Source organism: Helianthus annuus, chromosome 14 (assembly GCF_002127325.2).
Source record: "Helianthus annuus cultivar XRQ/B chromosome 14, HanXRQr2.0-SUNRISE, whole genome shotgun sequence".
NCBI classification, from domain to species: domain Eukaryota; kingdom Viridiplantae; phylum Streptophyta; class Magnoliopsida; order Asterales; family Asteraceae; genus Helianthus; species Helianthus annuus.
In genome coordinates this window covers 112,652,448-112,672,514 of record NC_035446.2, presented here as the reverse complement: position 1 = coordinate 112,672,514, position 20,067 = coordinate 112,652,448, and the positions used below count along the sequence as shown (strand labels likewise).

General features: G+C 41.0%; 1 protein-coding gene across 1 annotated transcript; it reads right to left on the bottom strand.

Moving 5' to 3' along the window:
* Window positions 1-4,545: 4,545 nt before the first annotated feature.
* LOC110907153 lies at window positions 4,546-5,175 on the bottom strand. Its single transcript, XM_022152176.1, has one exon. The coding sequence runs from the start codon at window positions 5,173-5,175 to the stop codon at window positions 4,546-4,548; it is 630 nt and encodes a 209-aa protein (XP_022007868.1).
* Between the last annotated feature and the right edge of the window lie 14,892 nt (window positions 5,176-20,067).

Genomic DNA, 20,067 nt, shown 5'->3' with positions numbered 1-20,067 from the left:
GAAAGTCCCACAAACAGCTATGGAGATAAGAAGTTTTCTAGGCTTAGCTGGATACTATAGACGATTTATCAAAGATTTTTCTAAGATAGTCATACCATTAACTAAGTTAACCTGTAAAGCTGCTAAGTTTGAATGGGGACCTAGACAAGAAGGAGCCTTTAAGATTTTAAAGCATAGATTGACGAATGCACCAATCCTAGCTTTACCCGAAGGAACAGAAGACTTTGAAGTATATTGTGATGCTTCAAAATTAGGCTATGGATGTGTGTTAATGCAACGCAAGAAGGTAATTGCGTATGCTTCTAGACAATTGAAAAAGCACGAAGAAAATTATACGACTCATGACCTAGAACTAGGAGCCATAATTTTTGCCCTTAAGATATGGAGACATTATCTGTATGGAAGTAAGTTTATTGTTTATACAGATCATAAGAGTTTAAGATATATATTTGGGCAAAAAGAGTTAAACATGAGGCAAAGAAGATGGATGGAGATGCTAAGCGATTACGACTGTGATATCCAATATCACGAAGGAAAGGCAAATGTAGTTGCAGATGCCTTAAGTCGTAAGTACCATGAGAAACAGAAACGAGTCCGTGCTCTGAGGTTAAATCTACAAGTAGATTTAATGGCACAAATCAAAGAAGTTCAGAAAACAGCAATCCAAGATGATGCTGAAAGAATGAAAGGTTACCTAAAAGAACTAGAACAAGGAAATGATGGAATTTGGAAATTCCATAAGAAACGAATTTGGGTACCTAAGCAAGGAGAGTTAAGAAATAAGATTTTAGAAGAAGCTCATAAATCTAGGTATACCATGCACCCAGGAAATAATAAAATGTACCAAGATTTAAGGAATAATTTCTGGTGGATAGGAATGAAAAAGGATATAGCCAAATACGTATCCAAGTGTTTAACTTGTTCACAAGTTAAAGCTGAACACCAGAAACCTTCAGGACTACTACAACAGTTAGAAATGCCTGTATGGAAATGGGAACTCATAACAATGGATTTTGTTACAAAGTTACCCAAAACCAAAAGAGGTAATGATGCGATTTGGGTAATCGTAGACCGATTAACCAAGTCAGCTCATTTTCTACCAATGAAAGAAACCTTTAGCATGGAAAGGTTAGCACAACTGTACGTGGACGAAGTAGTATCCCTACATGGAGTCCCGCTCTCCATTGTATCGGATAGAGATAGTCGTTTTACTTCTCATTTCTGGACAAGTTTTCAGAAAGCAATGGGAACTCGACTAAATCTAAGTACTGCTTATCATCCACAAACAGACGGACAGAGTGAAAGGACAATACAAACTCTAGAAGACATGCTCCGAGCATATGTAATTGACTTTGGTGGTAATTGGGATAGCCATTTACCATTAATTGAATTTTCCTATAACAATAGTTATCATTCAAGCATCGAAGCTGCGCCATTCGAAGCACTGTACGGACGTAAGTGCAGAACTCCAGTATGTTGGGCAGAAATCGGAGAAAGCCAATTATCAGGTCCAGAAATTGTACAAGAAACTACTGACAAGATAACTCAGATCAAGGAAAGATTGAAAACAGCCAGAGATCGCCATAAAAGCTATGCAGACAATCGTCGCAAGCCACTCGAATTCCAGATAGGAGACAAAGTACTGTTGAAAGTATCTCCTTGGAAAGGAGTCGTACGATTTGGTAAGAAAGGAAAACTGAGTCCAAGATATGTTGGACCATTCCCAGTGATCCAACGAATCGGACCAGTAGCTTATCGTTTACAACTACCAGAAGAGTTAGCTGGAGTACATGATGTATTTCATGTATCCAATCTCAAGAAATGTTTATCAGACGAATCCCTAGTAATACCTCTTCAAGATATAGAGGTAAATGAAAAGCTGAAATTCGTAGAGAAACCCCTACAAATAGAAGACCGGAAGATCAAGTTTCTCAAGCACAAACGACTAGTGCTAGTAAAAGTCAAATGGGAATCCAAGAGAGGACCAGAGTACACTTGGGAACTGGAAACAGAAATGAAGCGAAAGTACCCTCATCTATTTCAGTAAATCTCGAGGACGAGATTTTTCTCAAGGTGGGGAGGATGTAACAACTGCCACTAAAATCAATAATTAGAATAATAATTATCCAATAAGAAAACCCTAATTGAGACACCCAAGTAATTTTGCACTAACCCTAATATTTTCAGAATAATCGGAATCAGGATTAGGGCCCCTAAAACTCAAGGGGGTTAAACCCTAAATGATAGTTATCTTCGAAAATTCGTTGTCTAAATATAATTTTCGTTGAACGTCGACTCAGCAAAGCTATACCACGACAAGGCTACTCTAGGCTAGATAGGCACCCCAGGCGAGTCGCGACAGGGATCACGACTTCTTCCGTGACACGCGGGGGAGTCCAATTTCACGTATAAATACTAGGCCTTGGAACTTGAAATCTGTCTTTGGAACGACGGAAATTCGAGTTACGTAGACTGAGTTATTACAGAAACAGTCCAACACACACACACTAATCACGAGGTGCTGCCACAATCAGGGTAATAACTCGATCGCTATTACGATTCAACGTCCGATCGATTATAACTATCCAATGATAGTCCAGGTGCTGCTCAATTGAGCTTGTACTTTGATTATTTGTCGTGATTTCGACTTGAATATTAGAGTGTTGTTCGAATTCGGACTATGCTCTGTTATTCGTTGTGAATCCGATTGAATTATCGAGTATTGCACTGATTAATCGTTGTGAGGGTTTAATCTCGTGAATTGACGTAACTGCTGTATTAGTTACTAACCTGCCTGTGTGTGCATTGTGTTAAATTAGGTTTAATCAAGGCTAATCAGTAGGCTTATATCTTGCTCGTTAATCTGCAATGTGAGTCATTCTTCTTTTAAACTGTTTTCTCACAGTTTGTGAGTAAGTTTACAAAACTCCAAGTTATTTTCAAAGGTTATAATTACAGGGATTAAGTCTATGTAATCACCATATTACAGCCGGTATGTGGGGTTTTGTATACATTACTTATTTCCCGTCACACTTGGACAAACGGGTGGCCAAGGGGTGATCTGACCACAGTCACAGACACCGTTGGACAAATGGGCTAGCCAATGGTTGGTCGAGTGACAAATACTGTGGGTAGTTGGTTTGATATCAGAAACATTGTAATTCCCCTTAATACTGTAATTTATAACTAACAGGTCGTTTTAGAAAAATAGAATGATTCACTCAGTATTTTCCCGCTGACAAAACCTTTTTCAAACATGTTTCAGGTGATCTGTGTGATCCAGGAAAAGTGCAGTAAAGCACTACAAGCTCAGAGAAGTGGCTCATTGTGAATAAATAAATAAAACATGTTTTGGCAAATAAGATTTCTGTGTGAAATCAACGTATTATAAATTATGGGAATTTATCCCTAAAACTTTGTATAATATATTAAACGAGCAATTTTTACGGTGAAAATATCCTGTAATAAAAAGACTTCCGCTGCCGCATAAATCAGATACCACGGGTACCACTGGACTGCTCGCGGCTCCCGATTCCGTCCCGGGTGGGTCGGGGGTCGTGACATTTAGCCTATTTTTAATCCACAAGAATGACACTGATTTAGCTTCTTCTATCACCGTTGACATATTTGGCTCGACCTGTCGGAAGATGACCTTATTCCTCAACCTCCAAATACTCCAAATCACAACTTGAAAAATGGCGTTGATGAGCTTCTTTTTTCTCTTCGAACCTGATACAGTGAATCGAATATCCACCACATCCTTAAGGCTAAACATAATCAATGGTGGGATTTTACACCATTGTGCAATCATCAACCAAATCGCTTGCGAAAACTGACATGCCGTAAATAAATGATCACTAGATTCGGAGTAATCATTACACAGCGGGCAACATATACTCCCCACATCCACGTTTCGAGCCACCAATGCAGCTTTAGTTGGTAACCGTTCCGACAAGGCTCGCCACGAGACAATACCCACTTTTTTCGGAACCAAGTTATTCCAAAAAAACAGAAAATCAGTGGTCCTATTAAAACTTTCCGCTGCACGTTTGATGGCAGCCACCGAGAAGCCATAAGAGGGCTGCATTTTCCAAATCCAAGAGTCTGGGCCAGCATGAGGGCGAAAAGAATTGAGAATGTCAAGGAGGTTTTGTAACTCAAACACTTCATCATCACAATTTAAATTTCTTTTCCATAACCACATGAAACTGGCACCCCTTGATTCCAAACCACCCTTTTAAAAACACTACACAATTTATCAACTTCAAGAGCAAACAAGAGAGGGAACATAACATAAAGAGGTTGTGCACCAATCCAAAAATCCAACCAAAACAAAGCCTTTGAATCGGAGCCCACATCACACCAAATAAGATCCGGAAGATTTATACCAACTAAGTTAAGAGGTACCTGGACACTCACAATTTGCTTCCACGGACCGGGAATGGAAATTTTTGTTGGGACTGGAGACCACGACCTCTCGTTATGGTGAACCGACCATATAACTCTTCTCGAAAGACCATCTTTATCCGTTTTAAATCTCCACCACTATTTCGACAGCATTGCCAAGTTGGCGTTACGGAGTGAACCGAAACCAAGACCACCGTATTCGATAGGGGCAATGACTTTTTCCCATGCCATCCAACTCATATAAGAGTTGTCATCCGATCCCTTCCAAAAGAACGTTCTTCTAATCCTTTCCAACGCATCAATTACTTTCGCCGGTGCTTTATACAATGAGAAAAAATACGTAGGCAACGAATTCAATACCGATTTAAGCAATGTAAATCTACCTCCATACGATAAACTTTTGGCCTTCCAAATTGACAACCGAGACTTAAATATATCGATAACCGGCTTCCAGTTACGTATAAGATTCATATTTGCTCCCACGATCAATCCCAAGTGCTTGAACGGAAATGATCCTTTTTTACAATTCATACAGTCCGCCATGAATTTTATCTCTTCATCATTTATCCCCACACCGAACATGGAATACTTTGCTAGGTTTACTTTTAAACCCGAAGCCAAGAAAAAACATCTTAATATTCTACGGATATTTAGAGCATTTTCAAGCGACCATCTTCCAAGAAAAACGACATCATCTGCATAGATGAGATGTGAGAGAATTGGACCGCCATTTGTACACCTGAGACCTTCGAAAATACCTTCGGACATAGTTTTTTCATAATACCTGTGAGAGCCTCCATAGCGATAACAAATAAGAATGGTGACAACGGGTCACCCTGGCATAACCCACGAGAGTAATTGAATTCCATAGTTGGTGACCCATTCACCAACACCGAGGCTCTTGCCGAGACAAGAGTGGCCATAATCCATTTCCGCCACTTACCCGGGAAATTCATTTGTAACATCACAGATTCAAGAAAATTCCAATTTAACGAGTCGTAAGATTTATTAATATCAACTTTAAATATCATACCCGATTTTTTTCGCCATTTTCATCCATGCAATTGCTTCGCTCAGAATTAGAGGACCATCCGTGATATTTCTTCCTGCCAAAAAAGCTGATTGTTCTTCCGAAATCAGCCTCCCAATAACCATTTTTAGCCGGTTGACCAACACTTTAGAAATAGCTTTGTTAATGACATCGATCAAACTGATAGGCCGAAAATCTGAGGAGGAGGATGGGTCATTAACTTTTGGAATTAAAGCCAAAAAGGAAGAGGTACAGCATCGACTAATCGACCCTTTGGTGAAGAATTCCTGAAAAATCCTGATAAAATCATATTGAAATAGATTCCAATTCCTCTTGATGAACTTAAAATTAAAACCGTCCGGGCCCGGAGCGCGATCCCCCACGCAATCCCAAATAGCTCTTTTAATTTCCAAACTAGAGAATGGTGCAACCAGAGAATCGGCTTCGGTCTCAGTGAGAGTAGCCAGATTATGGCACGTAATGCTAGGTATAGAAGGCATAGGTTCCACAAACTGGTTGGAAAAGAACTCGAAAAAATTTTCTTTAATCTCTACCGGGTTAGTCACCCAAACTCCATCAATGAGGAGTCCATTAACGCGGTTATTACTGAGGTTCGAGTTAATAATGTTGTGATAATAGGCTGAATTTTCATCGCCTTCAATAGCCCACCTAGCAGGAGATTTCTGTCTTGCATCCATTTGCTTCCGGTGATCCAACTCCAAAACGACATTTATACAATTCGCTCTCTCGCTTAGTTCTTCATAACCCAAGGCCCTTTCCTCTGCAAGGATTTCAAGACATTGAATCCTATTCTTTTTTTCCAAATAAACTCCATTAGATCGATCTCGCTCCCATTTAAGCCAAACCTTGATATTGTTTTTAAGCCATCTCAACTTAATAGACAAAGCCACATCTGCCGGACCATTAAAGGTGAAATTCTGACATATTTGATGAACCAACTCTATAAAACCCGGAAGTTCCAACCATGAGTTAAAGCATCTAAACGGTATATGCCCGAAATCCGATGGTGTTGTAGAAAGTAAAATTGGCCGATGATCCGATGCCTCTCTTTTAAGAACCTGAACTGACGCAGTTGGCCATCTTTCCATAAAGCCGAGACATACAAGATAACGGTCCAACAAACTTAGCTTACCCCCGCGATCGGAGATATAGGTAAACTTACCACCCCCCATGTTGTATTCACACAGACCCGCAGACAAGATAAAATGGTTAAAAACCTGCGCATTTGCAGCTACAAATTCCGAATTACATCTTTCCGATTCGTCTCTAACTTCATTGAAATCACCCATAAGTAACCACAGACCTTGCATGGAATTTTTAATTTCCACAAGCCTTGTCCAAATCTTTCTACGAACGACAGGGTCATTAGACGCATACACATTTACCAAATTCAACCAAGTTCCAGATTGACACAAATAACCCGATAGAATTAGGAAGAATCTATCCTTGACCACATTGTCACAAGAAAACACAGTCGGATTCCAAAGACAAGCCAGCCCCTCGGACCGCCCCTCTGCATTCACCATTTCCAATTTATATGTTGATCGACCCCAAAAACAATTAAACAAGAATTTCACAGAATCATCCTCTTTGGTTTCCTGAATTGCTATGAAGTGTATACCATAAGTCGTCTTCAAACCCCTAACCCAATCGCTTTTACGGGAGTCTCGTACACCCCTAAGATTAATAGATAGAAAATTCATTGGACACGATTGTTGACGCCTTCACCGAGAATACTAACCGTAGTAGCTTCCTGTAAACCATCCAAATTGATACCAATCTTTGAACCAACCGAAACCGTTGCAAGAATTTCCTCCCTAATACTGTTATCAGCAAGAGTCGCTCCTTCCCGATTAACCATACTCTGATCCACAGGCTGACATGTATCCGAGGTGTGCTGATTACCGTCCACCTGCGGCGACTTCACCCCAGGATTATCCTTATCCCCCGATCTCCTCGTCTCATAGTTCCTAGGAGAAAACACCGGCCGATTGAGATCTAAGGATGATTCCCCAGATTGGAAATCATGATTAAATTTCCTCACGGGTGGGCCTTGCATAGAACCAGTTGATGGTGGGCTTCTAACTTCTCCGGATCGTTTACCAAGCCCAATTGGAGGAGATGAGCCCACAACATTGTCATTATTCAAGAGAGCATAATCTCTCTCCTCCATAACTTGTGGACCACTTGTCACACCCCAACCGATGGCGGAATCATCGGGGCGTGGCACTATGCGAATCAGATTGTTCAAGAGAATCCATTACAACTATACTGCGACAGTATTTAATGTGTTCATTATCCCATACTAATAAACCATGCAATCACATAAGGTAACACGGATTTCTTGTCCTCTCGAACAATACAATCCGACAACATAGACTTTTAAGTGAGTTTCTAGACTTCCTAGCTTGATTTGATGTAGTCTGCAACTAAACCTGCAACATACGTTAAAATAATGTCAATACTAAAGTATTGGCGAGTATACATGTTTGATATGTAGTAGCGTAAATAGATTAAAAGGTGCTGCGAATTTCCACATGCATAAACGTAATACACGACATATACACTCACAAAACTGATACTACCAGCTAAGTCCTCGATACTCGATTCTTCGATAGCATAACTAGACCCCGTCGGGTGCAATAGTACTATACTAGTCTTGGTGGGACGTCGCGAGTATAAGTCCTAGCACATATGCAACTAGCATCACGTATATCTATGCATAACAGTTATTCGCAAGTGATAATTTGATTGATTGAACAATTCGTTTGATAAGTTTGATTTTTGCTAGAAACGTATGTTACACGCAAAATGCGATAAAAAGGGATTCAGGTATACTCACCGTGCGTATTTGGTAGGTTAACACAGCTTGGTTGGATTGGAGGGAAAGTGTCTGAGAAAACCCTGATTACAGACTGATTGCGTGAGCGTTTGATGGCGCGTTAAATGATAGCGGGATAAACAAGAAACGAATGATAATCCGATCGAATGCCGACTCGTTCGGATGGGCTGCTACCCGATCGGATGGGCTGCCCGGTCGGCTGGCCTGTCCGATCGGCTGGCGTGTCCGATCGGCCGGGCTGTCCGATCGGCTGGCGTGTCCGATCGGCTGGCCTGTCCGATCGGCTGCCTGTCCGATCGGTTGGCCTGTCCGATCGGCTGGCCTGTCCGATCGGCTACCTGTCCGATCGGCTGGCCCGTCTAGCTGTATTCGACAAAGTTTGAAGGTTTTTCAGTGGTTTTGGTCGAGACGTTGCTGTGACGTGCTAAACAACTGAAATTCCATCCATCCCGACTTGTTCTAACGGCCGGGAACCACCCCGTTCCATCAGATCTGGCCGTTCTTGACGGTTGTTCCATGTTTAACCCGAAATTGGTCGCCTCTTCGTTAGGAATCAGATCTTGGACCAACACGACACTAGAAATGAGTAGAAGGTCGGTATAAGCTCCGATTCTATAGGTATGGAGTGCTTCGAAGGTAAAAGAGTTGAAAGAGAAGTTGGAAAACCATCTTTCAATCCTTTCATTCATGATTATGTGTAGATCTGTGAGAAAATGTTGTTTGTTCTTGTGGAAATCCTTCGGATCTGAGTTGTTCTTGGTGGAATGAGGCCAACATTTGAATTTCATAAGAACTTCATGATGACATCACCCTAGAACACCTCAAATCCATTGAATTCACGGTTGAAAGTTGAGATTATAAAAGATAGAAAGGTGGAGAAGTGCGTATAGATCAAAGAAGTACAAGGTTTGAGTTGAAAACTTACAAGAATCGCGAGAAATCGAGAGATAAAGGGGTTGGAGCGTCTGGTCGAACGGTAGCAGTCACATCAAGTGTTCTCTATGTGACTGAGGGGTATTTATAGGCAAGGAGGAGGAGAAAGGAGATGAAGTGGTGAGTTGGATCAGATGGCCGTCCGATCAGATGGCTGTCCGATCGGACGGCTGTCCGATCGGATGGCCATCCGATCGAACTACCATTCGATCAGATGCCTTCGGCAAACTAAGTTTCGGCGTTCCGTTTCGATCGTTAAGCGTTGCGATGGTTTGGTTACACATTCTCATCCATATTTCATATATTCATTATAATTTGCTACGTTGGGTCGTATTTACATATCTATATTTCCAAGTTGCGATACATTAACTGAGTTTCGTTTCGAGTATTCGATTTCCTTTCGACGCTTCATGGTCATCGAGGAGGGTAGAGTAGGTCCTCGCTCAATGCCATCGTGAACGTTAGGTGTATTTTAAGTAATGAGTTGCACTGCGACTCATCACGGCTATCAAGGAGGGTAGAATAGGTCCTCACTTGACATCTTCGTGGTTGTCAGCAAGTGTAACGTGATGTGATAGTGATAGAATATGCGAAAATATGCGAAATATTACGATATAGCGATGTAACTGATGTAGGTACATTATGATCCGAATCTCTGGTGCTAGGCGTAACGAGTATACCGAGTAATAACAACGCACGAAAGTGCGGGTTGTTACAGTCTCCCCTACTTTAGGAAATTTCGTCCCGAAATAATCCACCAGTAGGGTTGTAAGAGTTGATGCGAATGAGAGTAGCGATTAAAAGCGTCTAGATAAGTGAGCGATCGATTAAGATTTGACGAGCGAGAGTGTTGCGATAACCGGAGATAGTAGCGAGTAGGGTGATTTGCAGGACAAAAGATGATAACACACCGAAAGTGATTAGAGAGTGTTTTAAATTTCTGAAAGGTCGATTAATTAGGAATAACTTGCTTATGAAAATCTTCTCACGGTGCGGCGTTAACTGTAGCGTTGTTCACATCAGCACGATGAGAAAGGTTTGTTAGGTTATTAAAAGATCTTTAAGTGACTAAACTCATTTTACGAAATTTTCTCGCCTCACGGCGGTGACTTGAGTCGATTGTCTCACCGGTGTCACAAGAAAATCTCGTTTTGTACAAAGGTTTTGGAAAAAGTTTTACAGGAAAAATCTTGTAAGAAAAGATAAATTTAAAACTTATGTAAGCAACGGCTTTTAGTTATACCAAAAATTTTAATTTATGGTCGGCCCCGCATGGCACTTTCCCACGAAAGTTCTACAATATGGCTAGAACACTTATATATAGGAAGTACCAGCGGCGTATCCACCATTTTTTACCCTTATGGCTTCCGTTTCGTGAGGCGGTGTCATACGTGTCGACATAGTACAGACAGAATTGCGATGACTCGATCCAAACGAGAAGGGTTGGATCAAGTCTTGAAAGGGCGAACTGAGCGATGAAGTCGTTTTCGAACTCAGTTCAGCGATACAAGTGAGGTAATGATCGATCGATAGCACAACATACCCAATAGTCGAAAGCGGCGACGATAAGTGAAAAGCGATAAGCGACAAGCGATAAGCGACAAGCGAAAAGCGATGAGCGATAGTGTCAATTGATAGCGACAACCGTCGAGCGATAAGCGTCAGTCGGTGCATTGCAAGTGATGGAGACATTCGATTCGATCAGATTTAATAACACCACAATTTTAAACTAACACTAGCCCACATGGCCTTTTTCCACGAAAGTCTGCTAATACGGCTAAACACCGATGTGTCTTAGCCCTATTAGTTTCGTCTCGTAAAGCAAGGTCGTGAGTGCTATCATAGATTCGGATAACACATAAAACACAAATAGCGATAAGCGTTGAGAATATCGAAGCGATGAGATAGGTGCGAGAAGCGTTACGGCGAAAAGCGACGGGTGGCGTGCGATACTCGTCAAGCGATTCACGATACGCGATTTCCAGCAACGATACACAGCGATAGAGATTGCGAGATACGCACAATATACGATTGCGATTTCGAGCCACGTAATAAGTGTTCGAGATTAAAACACATAATAAGCGTTAGCGCGGGACACCTAATATACGATTTCGATTTGCGAGATAGATTCCAACGATAATGCGATTGCGTGCATGTTGACTTACGAAAAGTCCTACGAGCACACGCTTTGGTCTGCGATTGAGATTGTTACGCCTTGCGATGTATAGTTTAGTGTGTCGAAAATAACCACAATAGTATAATAGGTCTACGTTCTAACTCCACGTGACACTTTCTTCACAAAACTTTGGTTGGCACAGCGAAACACCATCATGTTTCAACCATGCGCCTCTGTTCCGTGAATAGGTGTCACATTTCGTCAGACATGGTCAAGACGCTTATATATAGGAAGTACCAGTGGTGTATCCACCACGCTTAACCATGCCCTGAACGTAAAGGCATCATTGAAATTCACTACGATCTTCGTGCACTAACCAAAATAATCCCGTGTGCACCCGTGATTAACTTGATTCTTGCACGTTTATCGTACCTCATCTCAAGAACGCGTGATAGGGGTAAAGTATATTATATAGTACATAGTGCTAGCATTTAGATGGTGCGCGAGTATAAGGGAGAAATAGAATCCACATGCGACGGTAGATAAAATAAGTTCCACACTTAAAAGAGATTGACGGCGATAAGTCGTATTATTACAACAACATCAAAAGCGAAATAACGTTGTTGCGGAGTACTTTTGCAGAGACTGCGATTGTTGCTGAAATTCCTCAAGGCTGCGGTCCCGTGCGACAGTGTTGCGTAAGATGACCATACCAGCTGCAATTTGCACAATAGCGACAGTTAGCTTCCGGCGGGTGATGATACGTACACTTGAGACACAGGGGATGGGGTCTATTGTAAGCACGTTTCAGTTGAACTGGGGCTGCTCGGAGAGGTTCTGGTTGTGACAGTCCAGTTGTTGAAGAGTCTGGGCTCACGGTCTTTCGTTTACGGCTGTGCTGAGCTTCCTGAGATGAAGCAGTGTCGTCGGCGGATTCGTCTGATGATTTGCTAGAGACATCGTCAGTGAAGCCTTCAGAAGAATCATCGCTAGATTTGCTGGAAGAATCGTCAGAGGAATTGATGATGATTGCCTGATGAGCTTGTCTGACAGGATTCTTGGAGAAGAATCCGTCCAAGACTCGTTTGTCGTTAATTTCTGCGGCCAAATGGTAGGTTTCTTCGATGGTAGCAGGTCTTGCAGCTTCGACGAAATCACCCACACACTCAGGCAAGCTGCGAATGTACTTTGGAATGGCTTTTTCTGAAGTGTTGACTTGACTTGGGCAGATTACGCTAAGCTGTTTGAACCTTGCGATGTAGCCAGCATTGTCACCTTCGACTTGCTTGATTTTCCAAAATTCGTCTTCTAGCTTCTGAACTTCATGGGGAGGGCAGTACTCTTTCTTCATGAGCTCTTTCAGCTCATCCCAAGAGAGAGCGTAAGCTGCGGAGATCCCACGTTTGTTGCGTTCGGCGGTCCACCAGTCGAGTGCTCGAGATTGAAATACACCGGTAGCGCAAGTAGTACGGAAACTATCGGGACACCCACTCTGTCGAAGAGTAACTTCGATAGAATTGAACCACTGGAGCAGTTGGGTCACACCTCCTTCACCTGTGAATTCCATCGGGTCACAGGCTTTGAAGTGTTTGTAGAGAAAAGTAGATTGTGGCGCTTCCGTCTTAGAGTCTTCCGAGGCTCGGGAGTTGCTGAGAGAGTGCACTTGAGTGACAATTTGAGGAATGAGCTTGACCACTTCCTTGGTCACAAGCGAGGCAAACCTCTTATCGGCGCTTCGTTTGGCTCTTCTCCTAGCTGTTCGTCTCGAGGTAGAGTCGTTGGAAGGCATCTAGACAGAGAGAGATTTGGAATGGAGGCTTTCGTCGAGGTATGGATGTCACTTCTCTTTCAACTCTTTTAACGCAACGAAAGGTTCTCGTGCTAGAATTTCGAAATGGAGGCTTTCGTCGAGGTATGGATGTCACTTCTAACGCAACGAAAGGTTCTCGTGCTAGAAAAATGCGCTGAGTGAGTGATCTCATCGAGAGTTCTTGGTTTTCACACCTGGTCTCGACTGGGTCACTCGGTTTTGTTATGCGAGTATTTTTGAAAACGTGTGCATTGTGTTAGCCTTAGGAAAGGCTAAGTAATATTTCAGCCTTAGGAAAGGCTTCTTCGTGTGAAGCTGTAGTACTCGGTGTTCACACGAAGTTGTAGTTTTTAGCAATTTCGATCGAGAGTATCAAGTAGGCCCAATACAAACCCTACCGGGTTCGTACGAGTCGGCATGTTGGTACTTAGACTATAGACTAGGTCATTTCTAAGACATCGTCCCGGACTAGGTCGAGTCTTGCCTAATTCCCTATAGTTATGCCTCTAATACCAATCTGTCACACCCCAACCGATGGCGGAATCATCGGGGCGTGGCACTATGCGAATCAGATTGTTCAAGAGAATCCATAACAACTATATTGCGACAGTATTTAATGTGTTCGTTATCCCATACTAATAAACCATACAATCACATAAGGTATCACAAATTTCTTGTCCTCTCGAACAATACAATCCGACAACATAGACTTTTAAGTGAGTTTCTAGACTTCCAAGCTTGATTTGATGTAGTCTGCAACTAAACCTGCAACATACGTTAAAATAATGTCAATACTAAAGTATTGGCGAGTATACATGTTTGATATGTAGTAGCGTAAATAGATTAAAAGGTGCTGCGAATTTCCACATGCATAAACGTAATACACGACATATACACTCACAAAACTGATACTACCAGCTAAGTCCTCGATGCTCGATTCTTCGATGGCATAACTAGACCCCGTCTGGTGCAATAGTACTATACTAGTCTTGGTGGGACGTCGCGAGTATAAGTCCTAGAACATATGCAACTAGCATCACGTATATCTATGCATAACAGTTATTCGCAAGTGATAATTTGATTGATTGAACAATTCGTTTGATAAGTTTGATTTTTGCTAGAAACGTATGTTACACCCAAAATGCGATAAAAAGGGATTTAAGTATACTCATCGTGCGTATTTGGTAGGTTAACACAGCTTGGTTAGATTGGCGGGAAAGTGTCTGAGAATACCCTGATTACAGATTGATTGCGTGAGCGTTTGATAGCGCGTTAAATGATAGCGGGATAAACAAGAAACGAATGATAATCCGATCGAATGCCGGCCCGTTCGGATGGGCTGCTACCCGATCGGATGGGCTGCCCGATCAGCTGGCCTGTCCGATCGGCTGGCTTGTCCGATCGGCTGGGTTGTCCGATCGGCTGCCTGTTCGATCGGCTGGCCTGTCCGATCGTTTGGCCTGTCCGATCGGCTACCTGTCCGATCGGCTGGCCCGTCTAGCTGTATTCGACAAAGTTTGAAGGTTTTTCGGTGGTTTTGGTCGAGACGTTGTTGTGACGTGCTAAACAACTGAAATTCCATCCAGTCCGACTTGTTCTAACGGCCGGGAACCACCCCGTTCCATCAGATCTGGCCGTTCTTGACGGTTGTTCCATGTTTAACCCGAAATTGGTCGTCTCTTCGTTAGGAATCAGATCTTGGACCAACACGACACTAGAAATGAGTAGAAGGTCGGTATAAGCTCCGATTCTATCGATATTGAGTGCTTCGAGTGTAAAAGAGTTGAAAGAGAAGTTTGAAAACCATCTTTCAATCCTTTCATTCATGATTATGTGTAGATCTGTGAGAAAATGTTGTTTGTTCTTGCGGAAATCCTTCGGATCTGAGTTGTTTTTGGTGGAATGAGGCCAACATTTGAAGTTCATAAAAACTTCATGATAACATCACCCTAGAACACCTCAAATCCATTGATTTCACGGTTGAAAGTTGAGATTTTAAAAGATAGAAAGGTGGAGAAGTGCGTATAGATCAAAGAAGTACAAGGTTTGAGTTAAAAACTTACAAGAATCATGAGAAATCGAGAGATGAAGGGGTTGGAGCGTCTGGTCGAACGGTAGCAGTCACATCAAGTGTTCTTGATGTGGCTGAGGGGTATTTATTGGCAAGGAGGAGGAGAAAGGAGATGAAGTGGTGAGTTGGATCGGATGGCCGTCCGATCGGATGGCCGTCCGATCGGCTGGCTGGCCGATCGGACGACTGTCCGATCGGATGGCCATCCGATCGAACTGTCATTCGATCAGATGCCTTCGGCAAACTAAGTTTCGGCGTTCCGTTTTGATCGTTAAGCGTTGCGATGGTTTGGTTACACATTCTCATCCATATTTCATATATTCATTATAATTTGCTACGTTGGGTCGTATTTACATATCTATATTTCCAAGTTGTGATACATTAATTGAGTTTCGTTTCGAGTATTCGATTTCCTTTCGACGCTTCATGGTCATCGAGGAGGGTAGAGTAGGTCCTCGCTCAATGCCATCGTGAACGTTAGGTGTATTTTAAGTAATGAGTTGCACTGCGACTCATCATGGCTATCAAGGAGGGTAGAATAGGTCCTCACTTGACATCTTCGTGGTTGTCTGCAAGTGTAACGTGATGTGATAGTGATAGAATATGCGAAAATATGCGAAATATTGCGATATAGCGATGTAACTGATGTAGGTACATTATGATCTGAATCTCTGGTGCTAGGCGTAACGAGTATACCGAGTAATAACAACGCACGAAAGTGCTGGTTGTTACACCACTACCAGACAATTCAGCCGCCACATAATCATTCCCCATGTCATTATTACCCTCATGCATTGACCCATCCCCATGCAATTTTGGTATACCCGAAACATGATCACGAACAGACTCACCAGCCTTAGGCGATTTTTCACATTCTGACTGTTCGTTTTCTCCCGGAAAAGCCTTCTCCGGTGACTTCCGATATTCCGTCCTGGGGTTACACTCTACTACCGGGTCCGCCTGAGACATCGCCGGCGACGAGCATTCACCATCCTCAAGTTCATCTTCCTTCATATTATTATCAACCTCATCTTCCTCGTCCATCACATTCTCCCCTTCATCCTCGCCATCAAAAGAACCACCATCTGATTCTTCCGCATTATTACCATTGTCGTCGTTCAGAGACAGAATACTTTCCATATCCGGTTTCCAACCAGAAATATCCTCCGATACCCAGATAATGAAACTTCTATTCTTCTATTTTAAAACCACTGATTCGTCAATCCGACTACCGTGCGGGGCCAGGACAAGAACCGAACCCTCCGAGTTATCCGAGTCCACCCAGAAAAGGACGAACCTTCGATAATTGATCCAAATAGTCCCCCAGTCTGGTCAAAAATCAGATTATCTCTAAGGATCACAGGAATACCGGTGATCCGGAGATTGACAATAAGCTCCATCGGGAGGTCTTCACCTTTCCAGACATGGAACTTACTAAAAACATTATTCAGACATATCGAGTGATCATTCAATGTGCTATTAACCATGCCCGGATCTCCAAGGGTTAACAACACACTCATTCCTCCAATATATGATAAACCAAAATTCTCCAAACCCCCATTATTCAACAAGTAATTCAGCATATACAAGGTGTCTTTAGATCTTTCACCACTCCATGGATAGCCCGACCCACGCAGTGCAACGGGTATTTTGAACCTTTACTATCCACCGTAATAGTCTTCGATCCCGTGTTGTGGACCTGGTTATCCTTATGAAACAAGCTAGCATACGAGACACCTTCCTTAACCACTCCTTCCCCAAATGAGTTCCTATTACACTTCGGCTTTTCGTGCATATTGTCCTTCGGTTTCCACATTTTTTCACCCATGACCTTAGAAGTATAAATGAACTACTTATGGTTTTTGTCATACTTTGCTAGGGAAACTGACACTTTGGCTTCGAAAATTTTAACAGTGTTCATCGCTCCTAGGGTTAGGTTAACATTCTCCACCCCCACGTAACGGATAAAACCAAAGTAATTCCCTCGTTTATCCTTCTTTCTTGCTACGTATGCATCTGACACAAAACCAAACTCCTAAAAAGCCCGCCATAATATCATCTTTGTTGTACATTCCGGAAGATTTTGCACGAGGAATGTAATCTCTATTCCATTGCCTCGGCCCTTCCTATTTTTCTGATAGTTCACATCCATCCACGGTCCACCATCACCATACCCATCTGCCCCCCCCCCCTCCCACTTGTACCACCGACCATTGAGAAGATAACAAAACCCACCCGACCGATAGAAAAACCATTATAATAGCCGAACCAGTCTAGCTGAACTATATATAATAGCCACGACCGGTATCAGACCAACTAAGCAATCAAGGAGAGATTCCGGCAAGGTAGGCAACCAAACAGAGAGAAAAGAAACGCACAGGAAACGCGAATCCGAGCCCAGAGGCGAATGAAAGAAACAGACCGGCCGAAAATAGGGAAAGAGGTCAAGCCGGGTGGAGGCGATATCACACACTATACCAACAGGACCTTCTTTGTCGAGCCACCGGCGATCGGAGATGAAGAGACGCTCAGAACGATTGCTCTTTTCCATTATCTATACTAATATAATAAAAGAAATCGACGGGCACACTTATTTTCTAGACCATCAATTATTATTTAATTTAAATTATTAAATATTAATTAAATTAATATAAATCTTATCAACTCTAAATTATTGGTATAAACTTAACTTCAAATCGTAAAGTTTTATCTAAACTAAAAAACATTGTTTTACTAACATGCATATTATTTATTGTTAATGTTATTATTGTTAACTATGAGAAATTATATTAAACAACTAATTAATCAAACCAAAAATTTAAGACAGTATTAACTTAATTTAAAAAATAATAAAAAATATCCATTTTGATTTAGAAGGAATTTTTTAACAATAGATAAACTCGTGTAATACATAGGGTTTTTGAAGATATAACTTTTTTTTATTATTTGCTATATAAAATTAGATGTATTCAACCCGTATAATACACAGAGTTTTTTTAATATAACTTTTTTTATTATTTAGTATATAAAATTACATTTCTTTCACCCGTGAATACACAGGGTTTTTTTTTAATATAACTTTTTTATTGTTTGGTATATAAAATTACAATTATTCAAACCGCACAATAAACGAGGTTCTTAAAGATATAAATTTTTATTATTTAATATATAAAATTATATTTACTCAACACGTGTAATAAATGAGGTTTTTAAAAATATATTGTTTTTTATTTAGTATATAAAATTACATTTATTCAACTTGTATAATACACGGGATTCTAACCTACTTTGTGAATAAAACAAATAGTTTTATGAGAAGATTAGTTTTAAGAAATAACTATTTTTTACCGTGTGAATACTTGATAGAAATAATTTGTTGTATTTAAACTGGCATTATTAGACGGGGCACTGAGGTGGTTTCGGTAGCTGTCAGGGACCCCCCCCCCCAACTATTTGGGTGAGTTTGGATTAATTTTCAACAATTTTGAAGTTGAGTGTTAGATAAAGATATGGAAACAAATAGGGATGCCATGGGCTTCCATTGATCGTCCGGCCGACAAATTTTATATGAGGTACTCAATGCTTGCGCTTTCTTGTTGTTTGAGACGTAAATAAAAAGTTATTTTGTGACGTTGACTACATGACTAGATTCAAAGGACAATTTAGTTATGGACCTAACAAAAATACGGAGCTAAATATGTGATTCATGGACTTTTCATGTTTTGTCACATTTATTGCGAGTGTCACTCAATTGTTTTCCAATTTTTCGTACGACATTATATATGTGAACCACAATCCACATTAGGATGTGACTAAGAATAAAACTGCATGTCGATGTCACACAAAATGATATTGTAAGTCTAGGGCTGCAAACGAACCAAACGTTCAGCGAACAGTTCGTGAACCGTTCAGCGGGAAGTTTGTTTGTGTTCGTTCGTTTATTAAACAAACAAACACAAACAAGAAATTTCGTTCGTTTAGTTAAATGAACAAACGTAAACAGAGGGTGCGTTTGTTCATTTATGTTCGTGAACATTCGGTAACGTGTTCGTTTGTGTTCGATAGTTCATTAGTGTTTTTAGCTTTTATATTTTATTTAAATACTTCAAAATTCCGACAAATAAAATATTTAATAAGTGTCAAAGTATTATATATGTTGTTTATGAACGTTTATTTGTGTTCGTTTGTTACCATTTGTCTTCATGAACATTAGTGTGTGCTCATTCGTGTTCATCATCGTTCATTTTCATTTGTTGCCTAAAATAAACAAATAAACACAAACGAACACGAACAAGTTCATTTCCTTAACAAACAAACACGAACACAAAATCTCGTTCGGTAAGCGTTCATGAACAGTTCGTGAACACACATATATCTTAACAAACGAACACGAACAAAGACCTGTTCATGTTTGTTCGGTTCGTTTGCAGCCCTAATTGTAACAATGTTTAATTGGTGACGTACAACTTTTATTATTACATATATATTTTGAAAGGAGTCGTCCTGGATGATTTAGGATCTTATTTAGAAGTTGTGAGGCCAAAACAGTAATACGAGTATGCATGTGTTTAAACTATTATCCTTCAATTAAGTGGGTGGGAGTTCGCTACAAAGTCCATTTTTTCTACAAAGTGTAAAAAGTCATAAAACACTATAATGTAAACCATAAAACACACTCAAAACCCACAACTAACAAAGTGAAGATTACTAAAATGTCATATCTGTGGTTTGTGTGTTGTGTTTCGTATAATAAGGCTTTAATTATCGAATGACTAACATTAGTGAGTTTTATGTTGATTATCATGTTGTGTTTTATATTCATACTTCTACGATGGTG

Coding starts and splice junctions, on each gene's coding strand:
- LOC110907153 (XM_022152176.1), bottom strand. CDS start 5,175: ATGTCCGAAGGTATTTTCGAAGGTCTCAGGTGTACAAATGGCGGTCCA.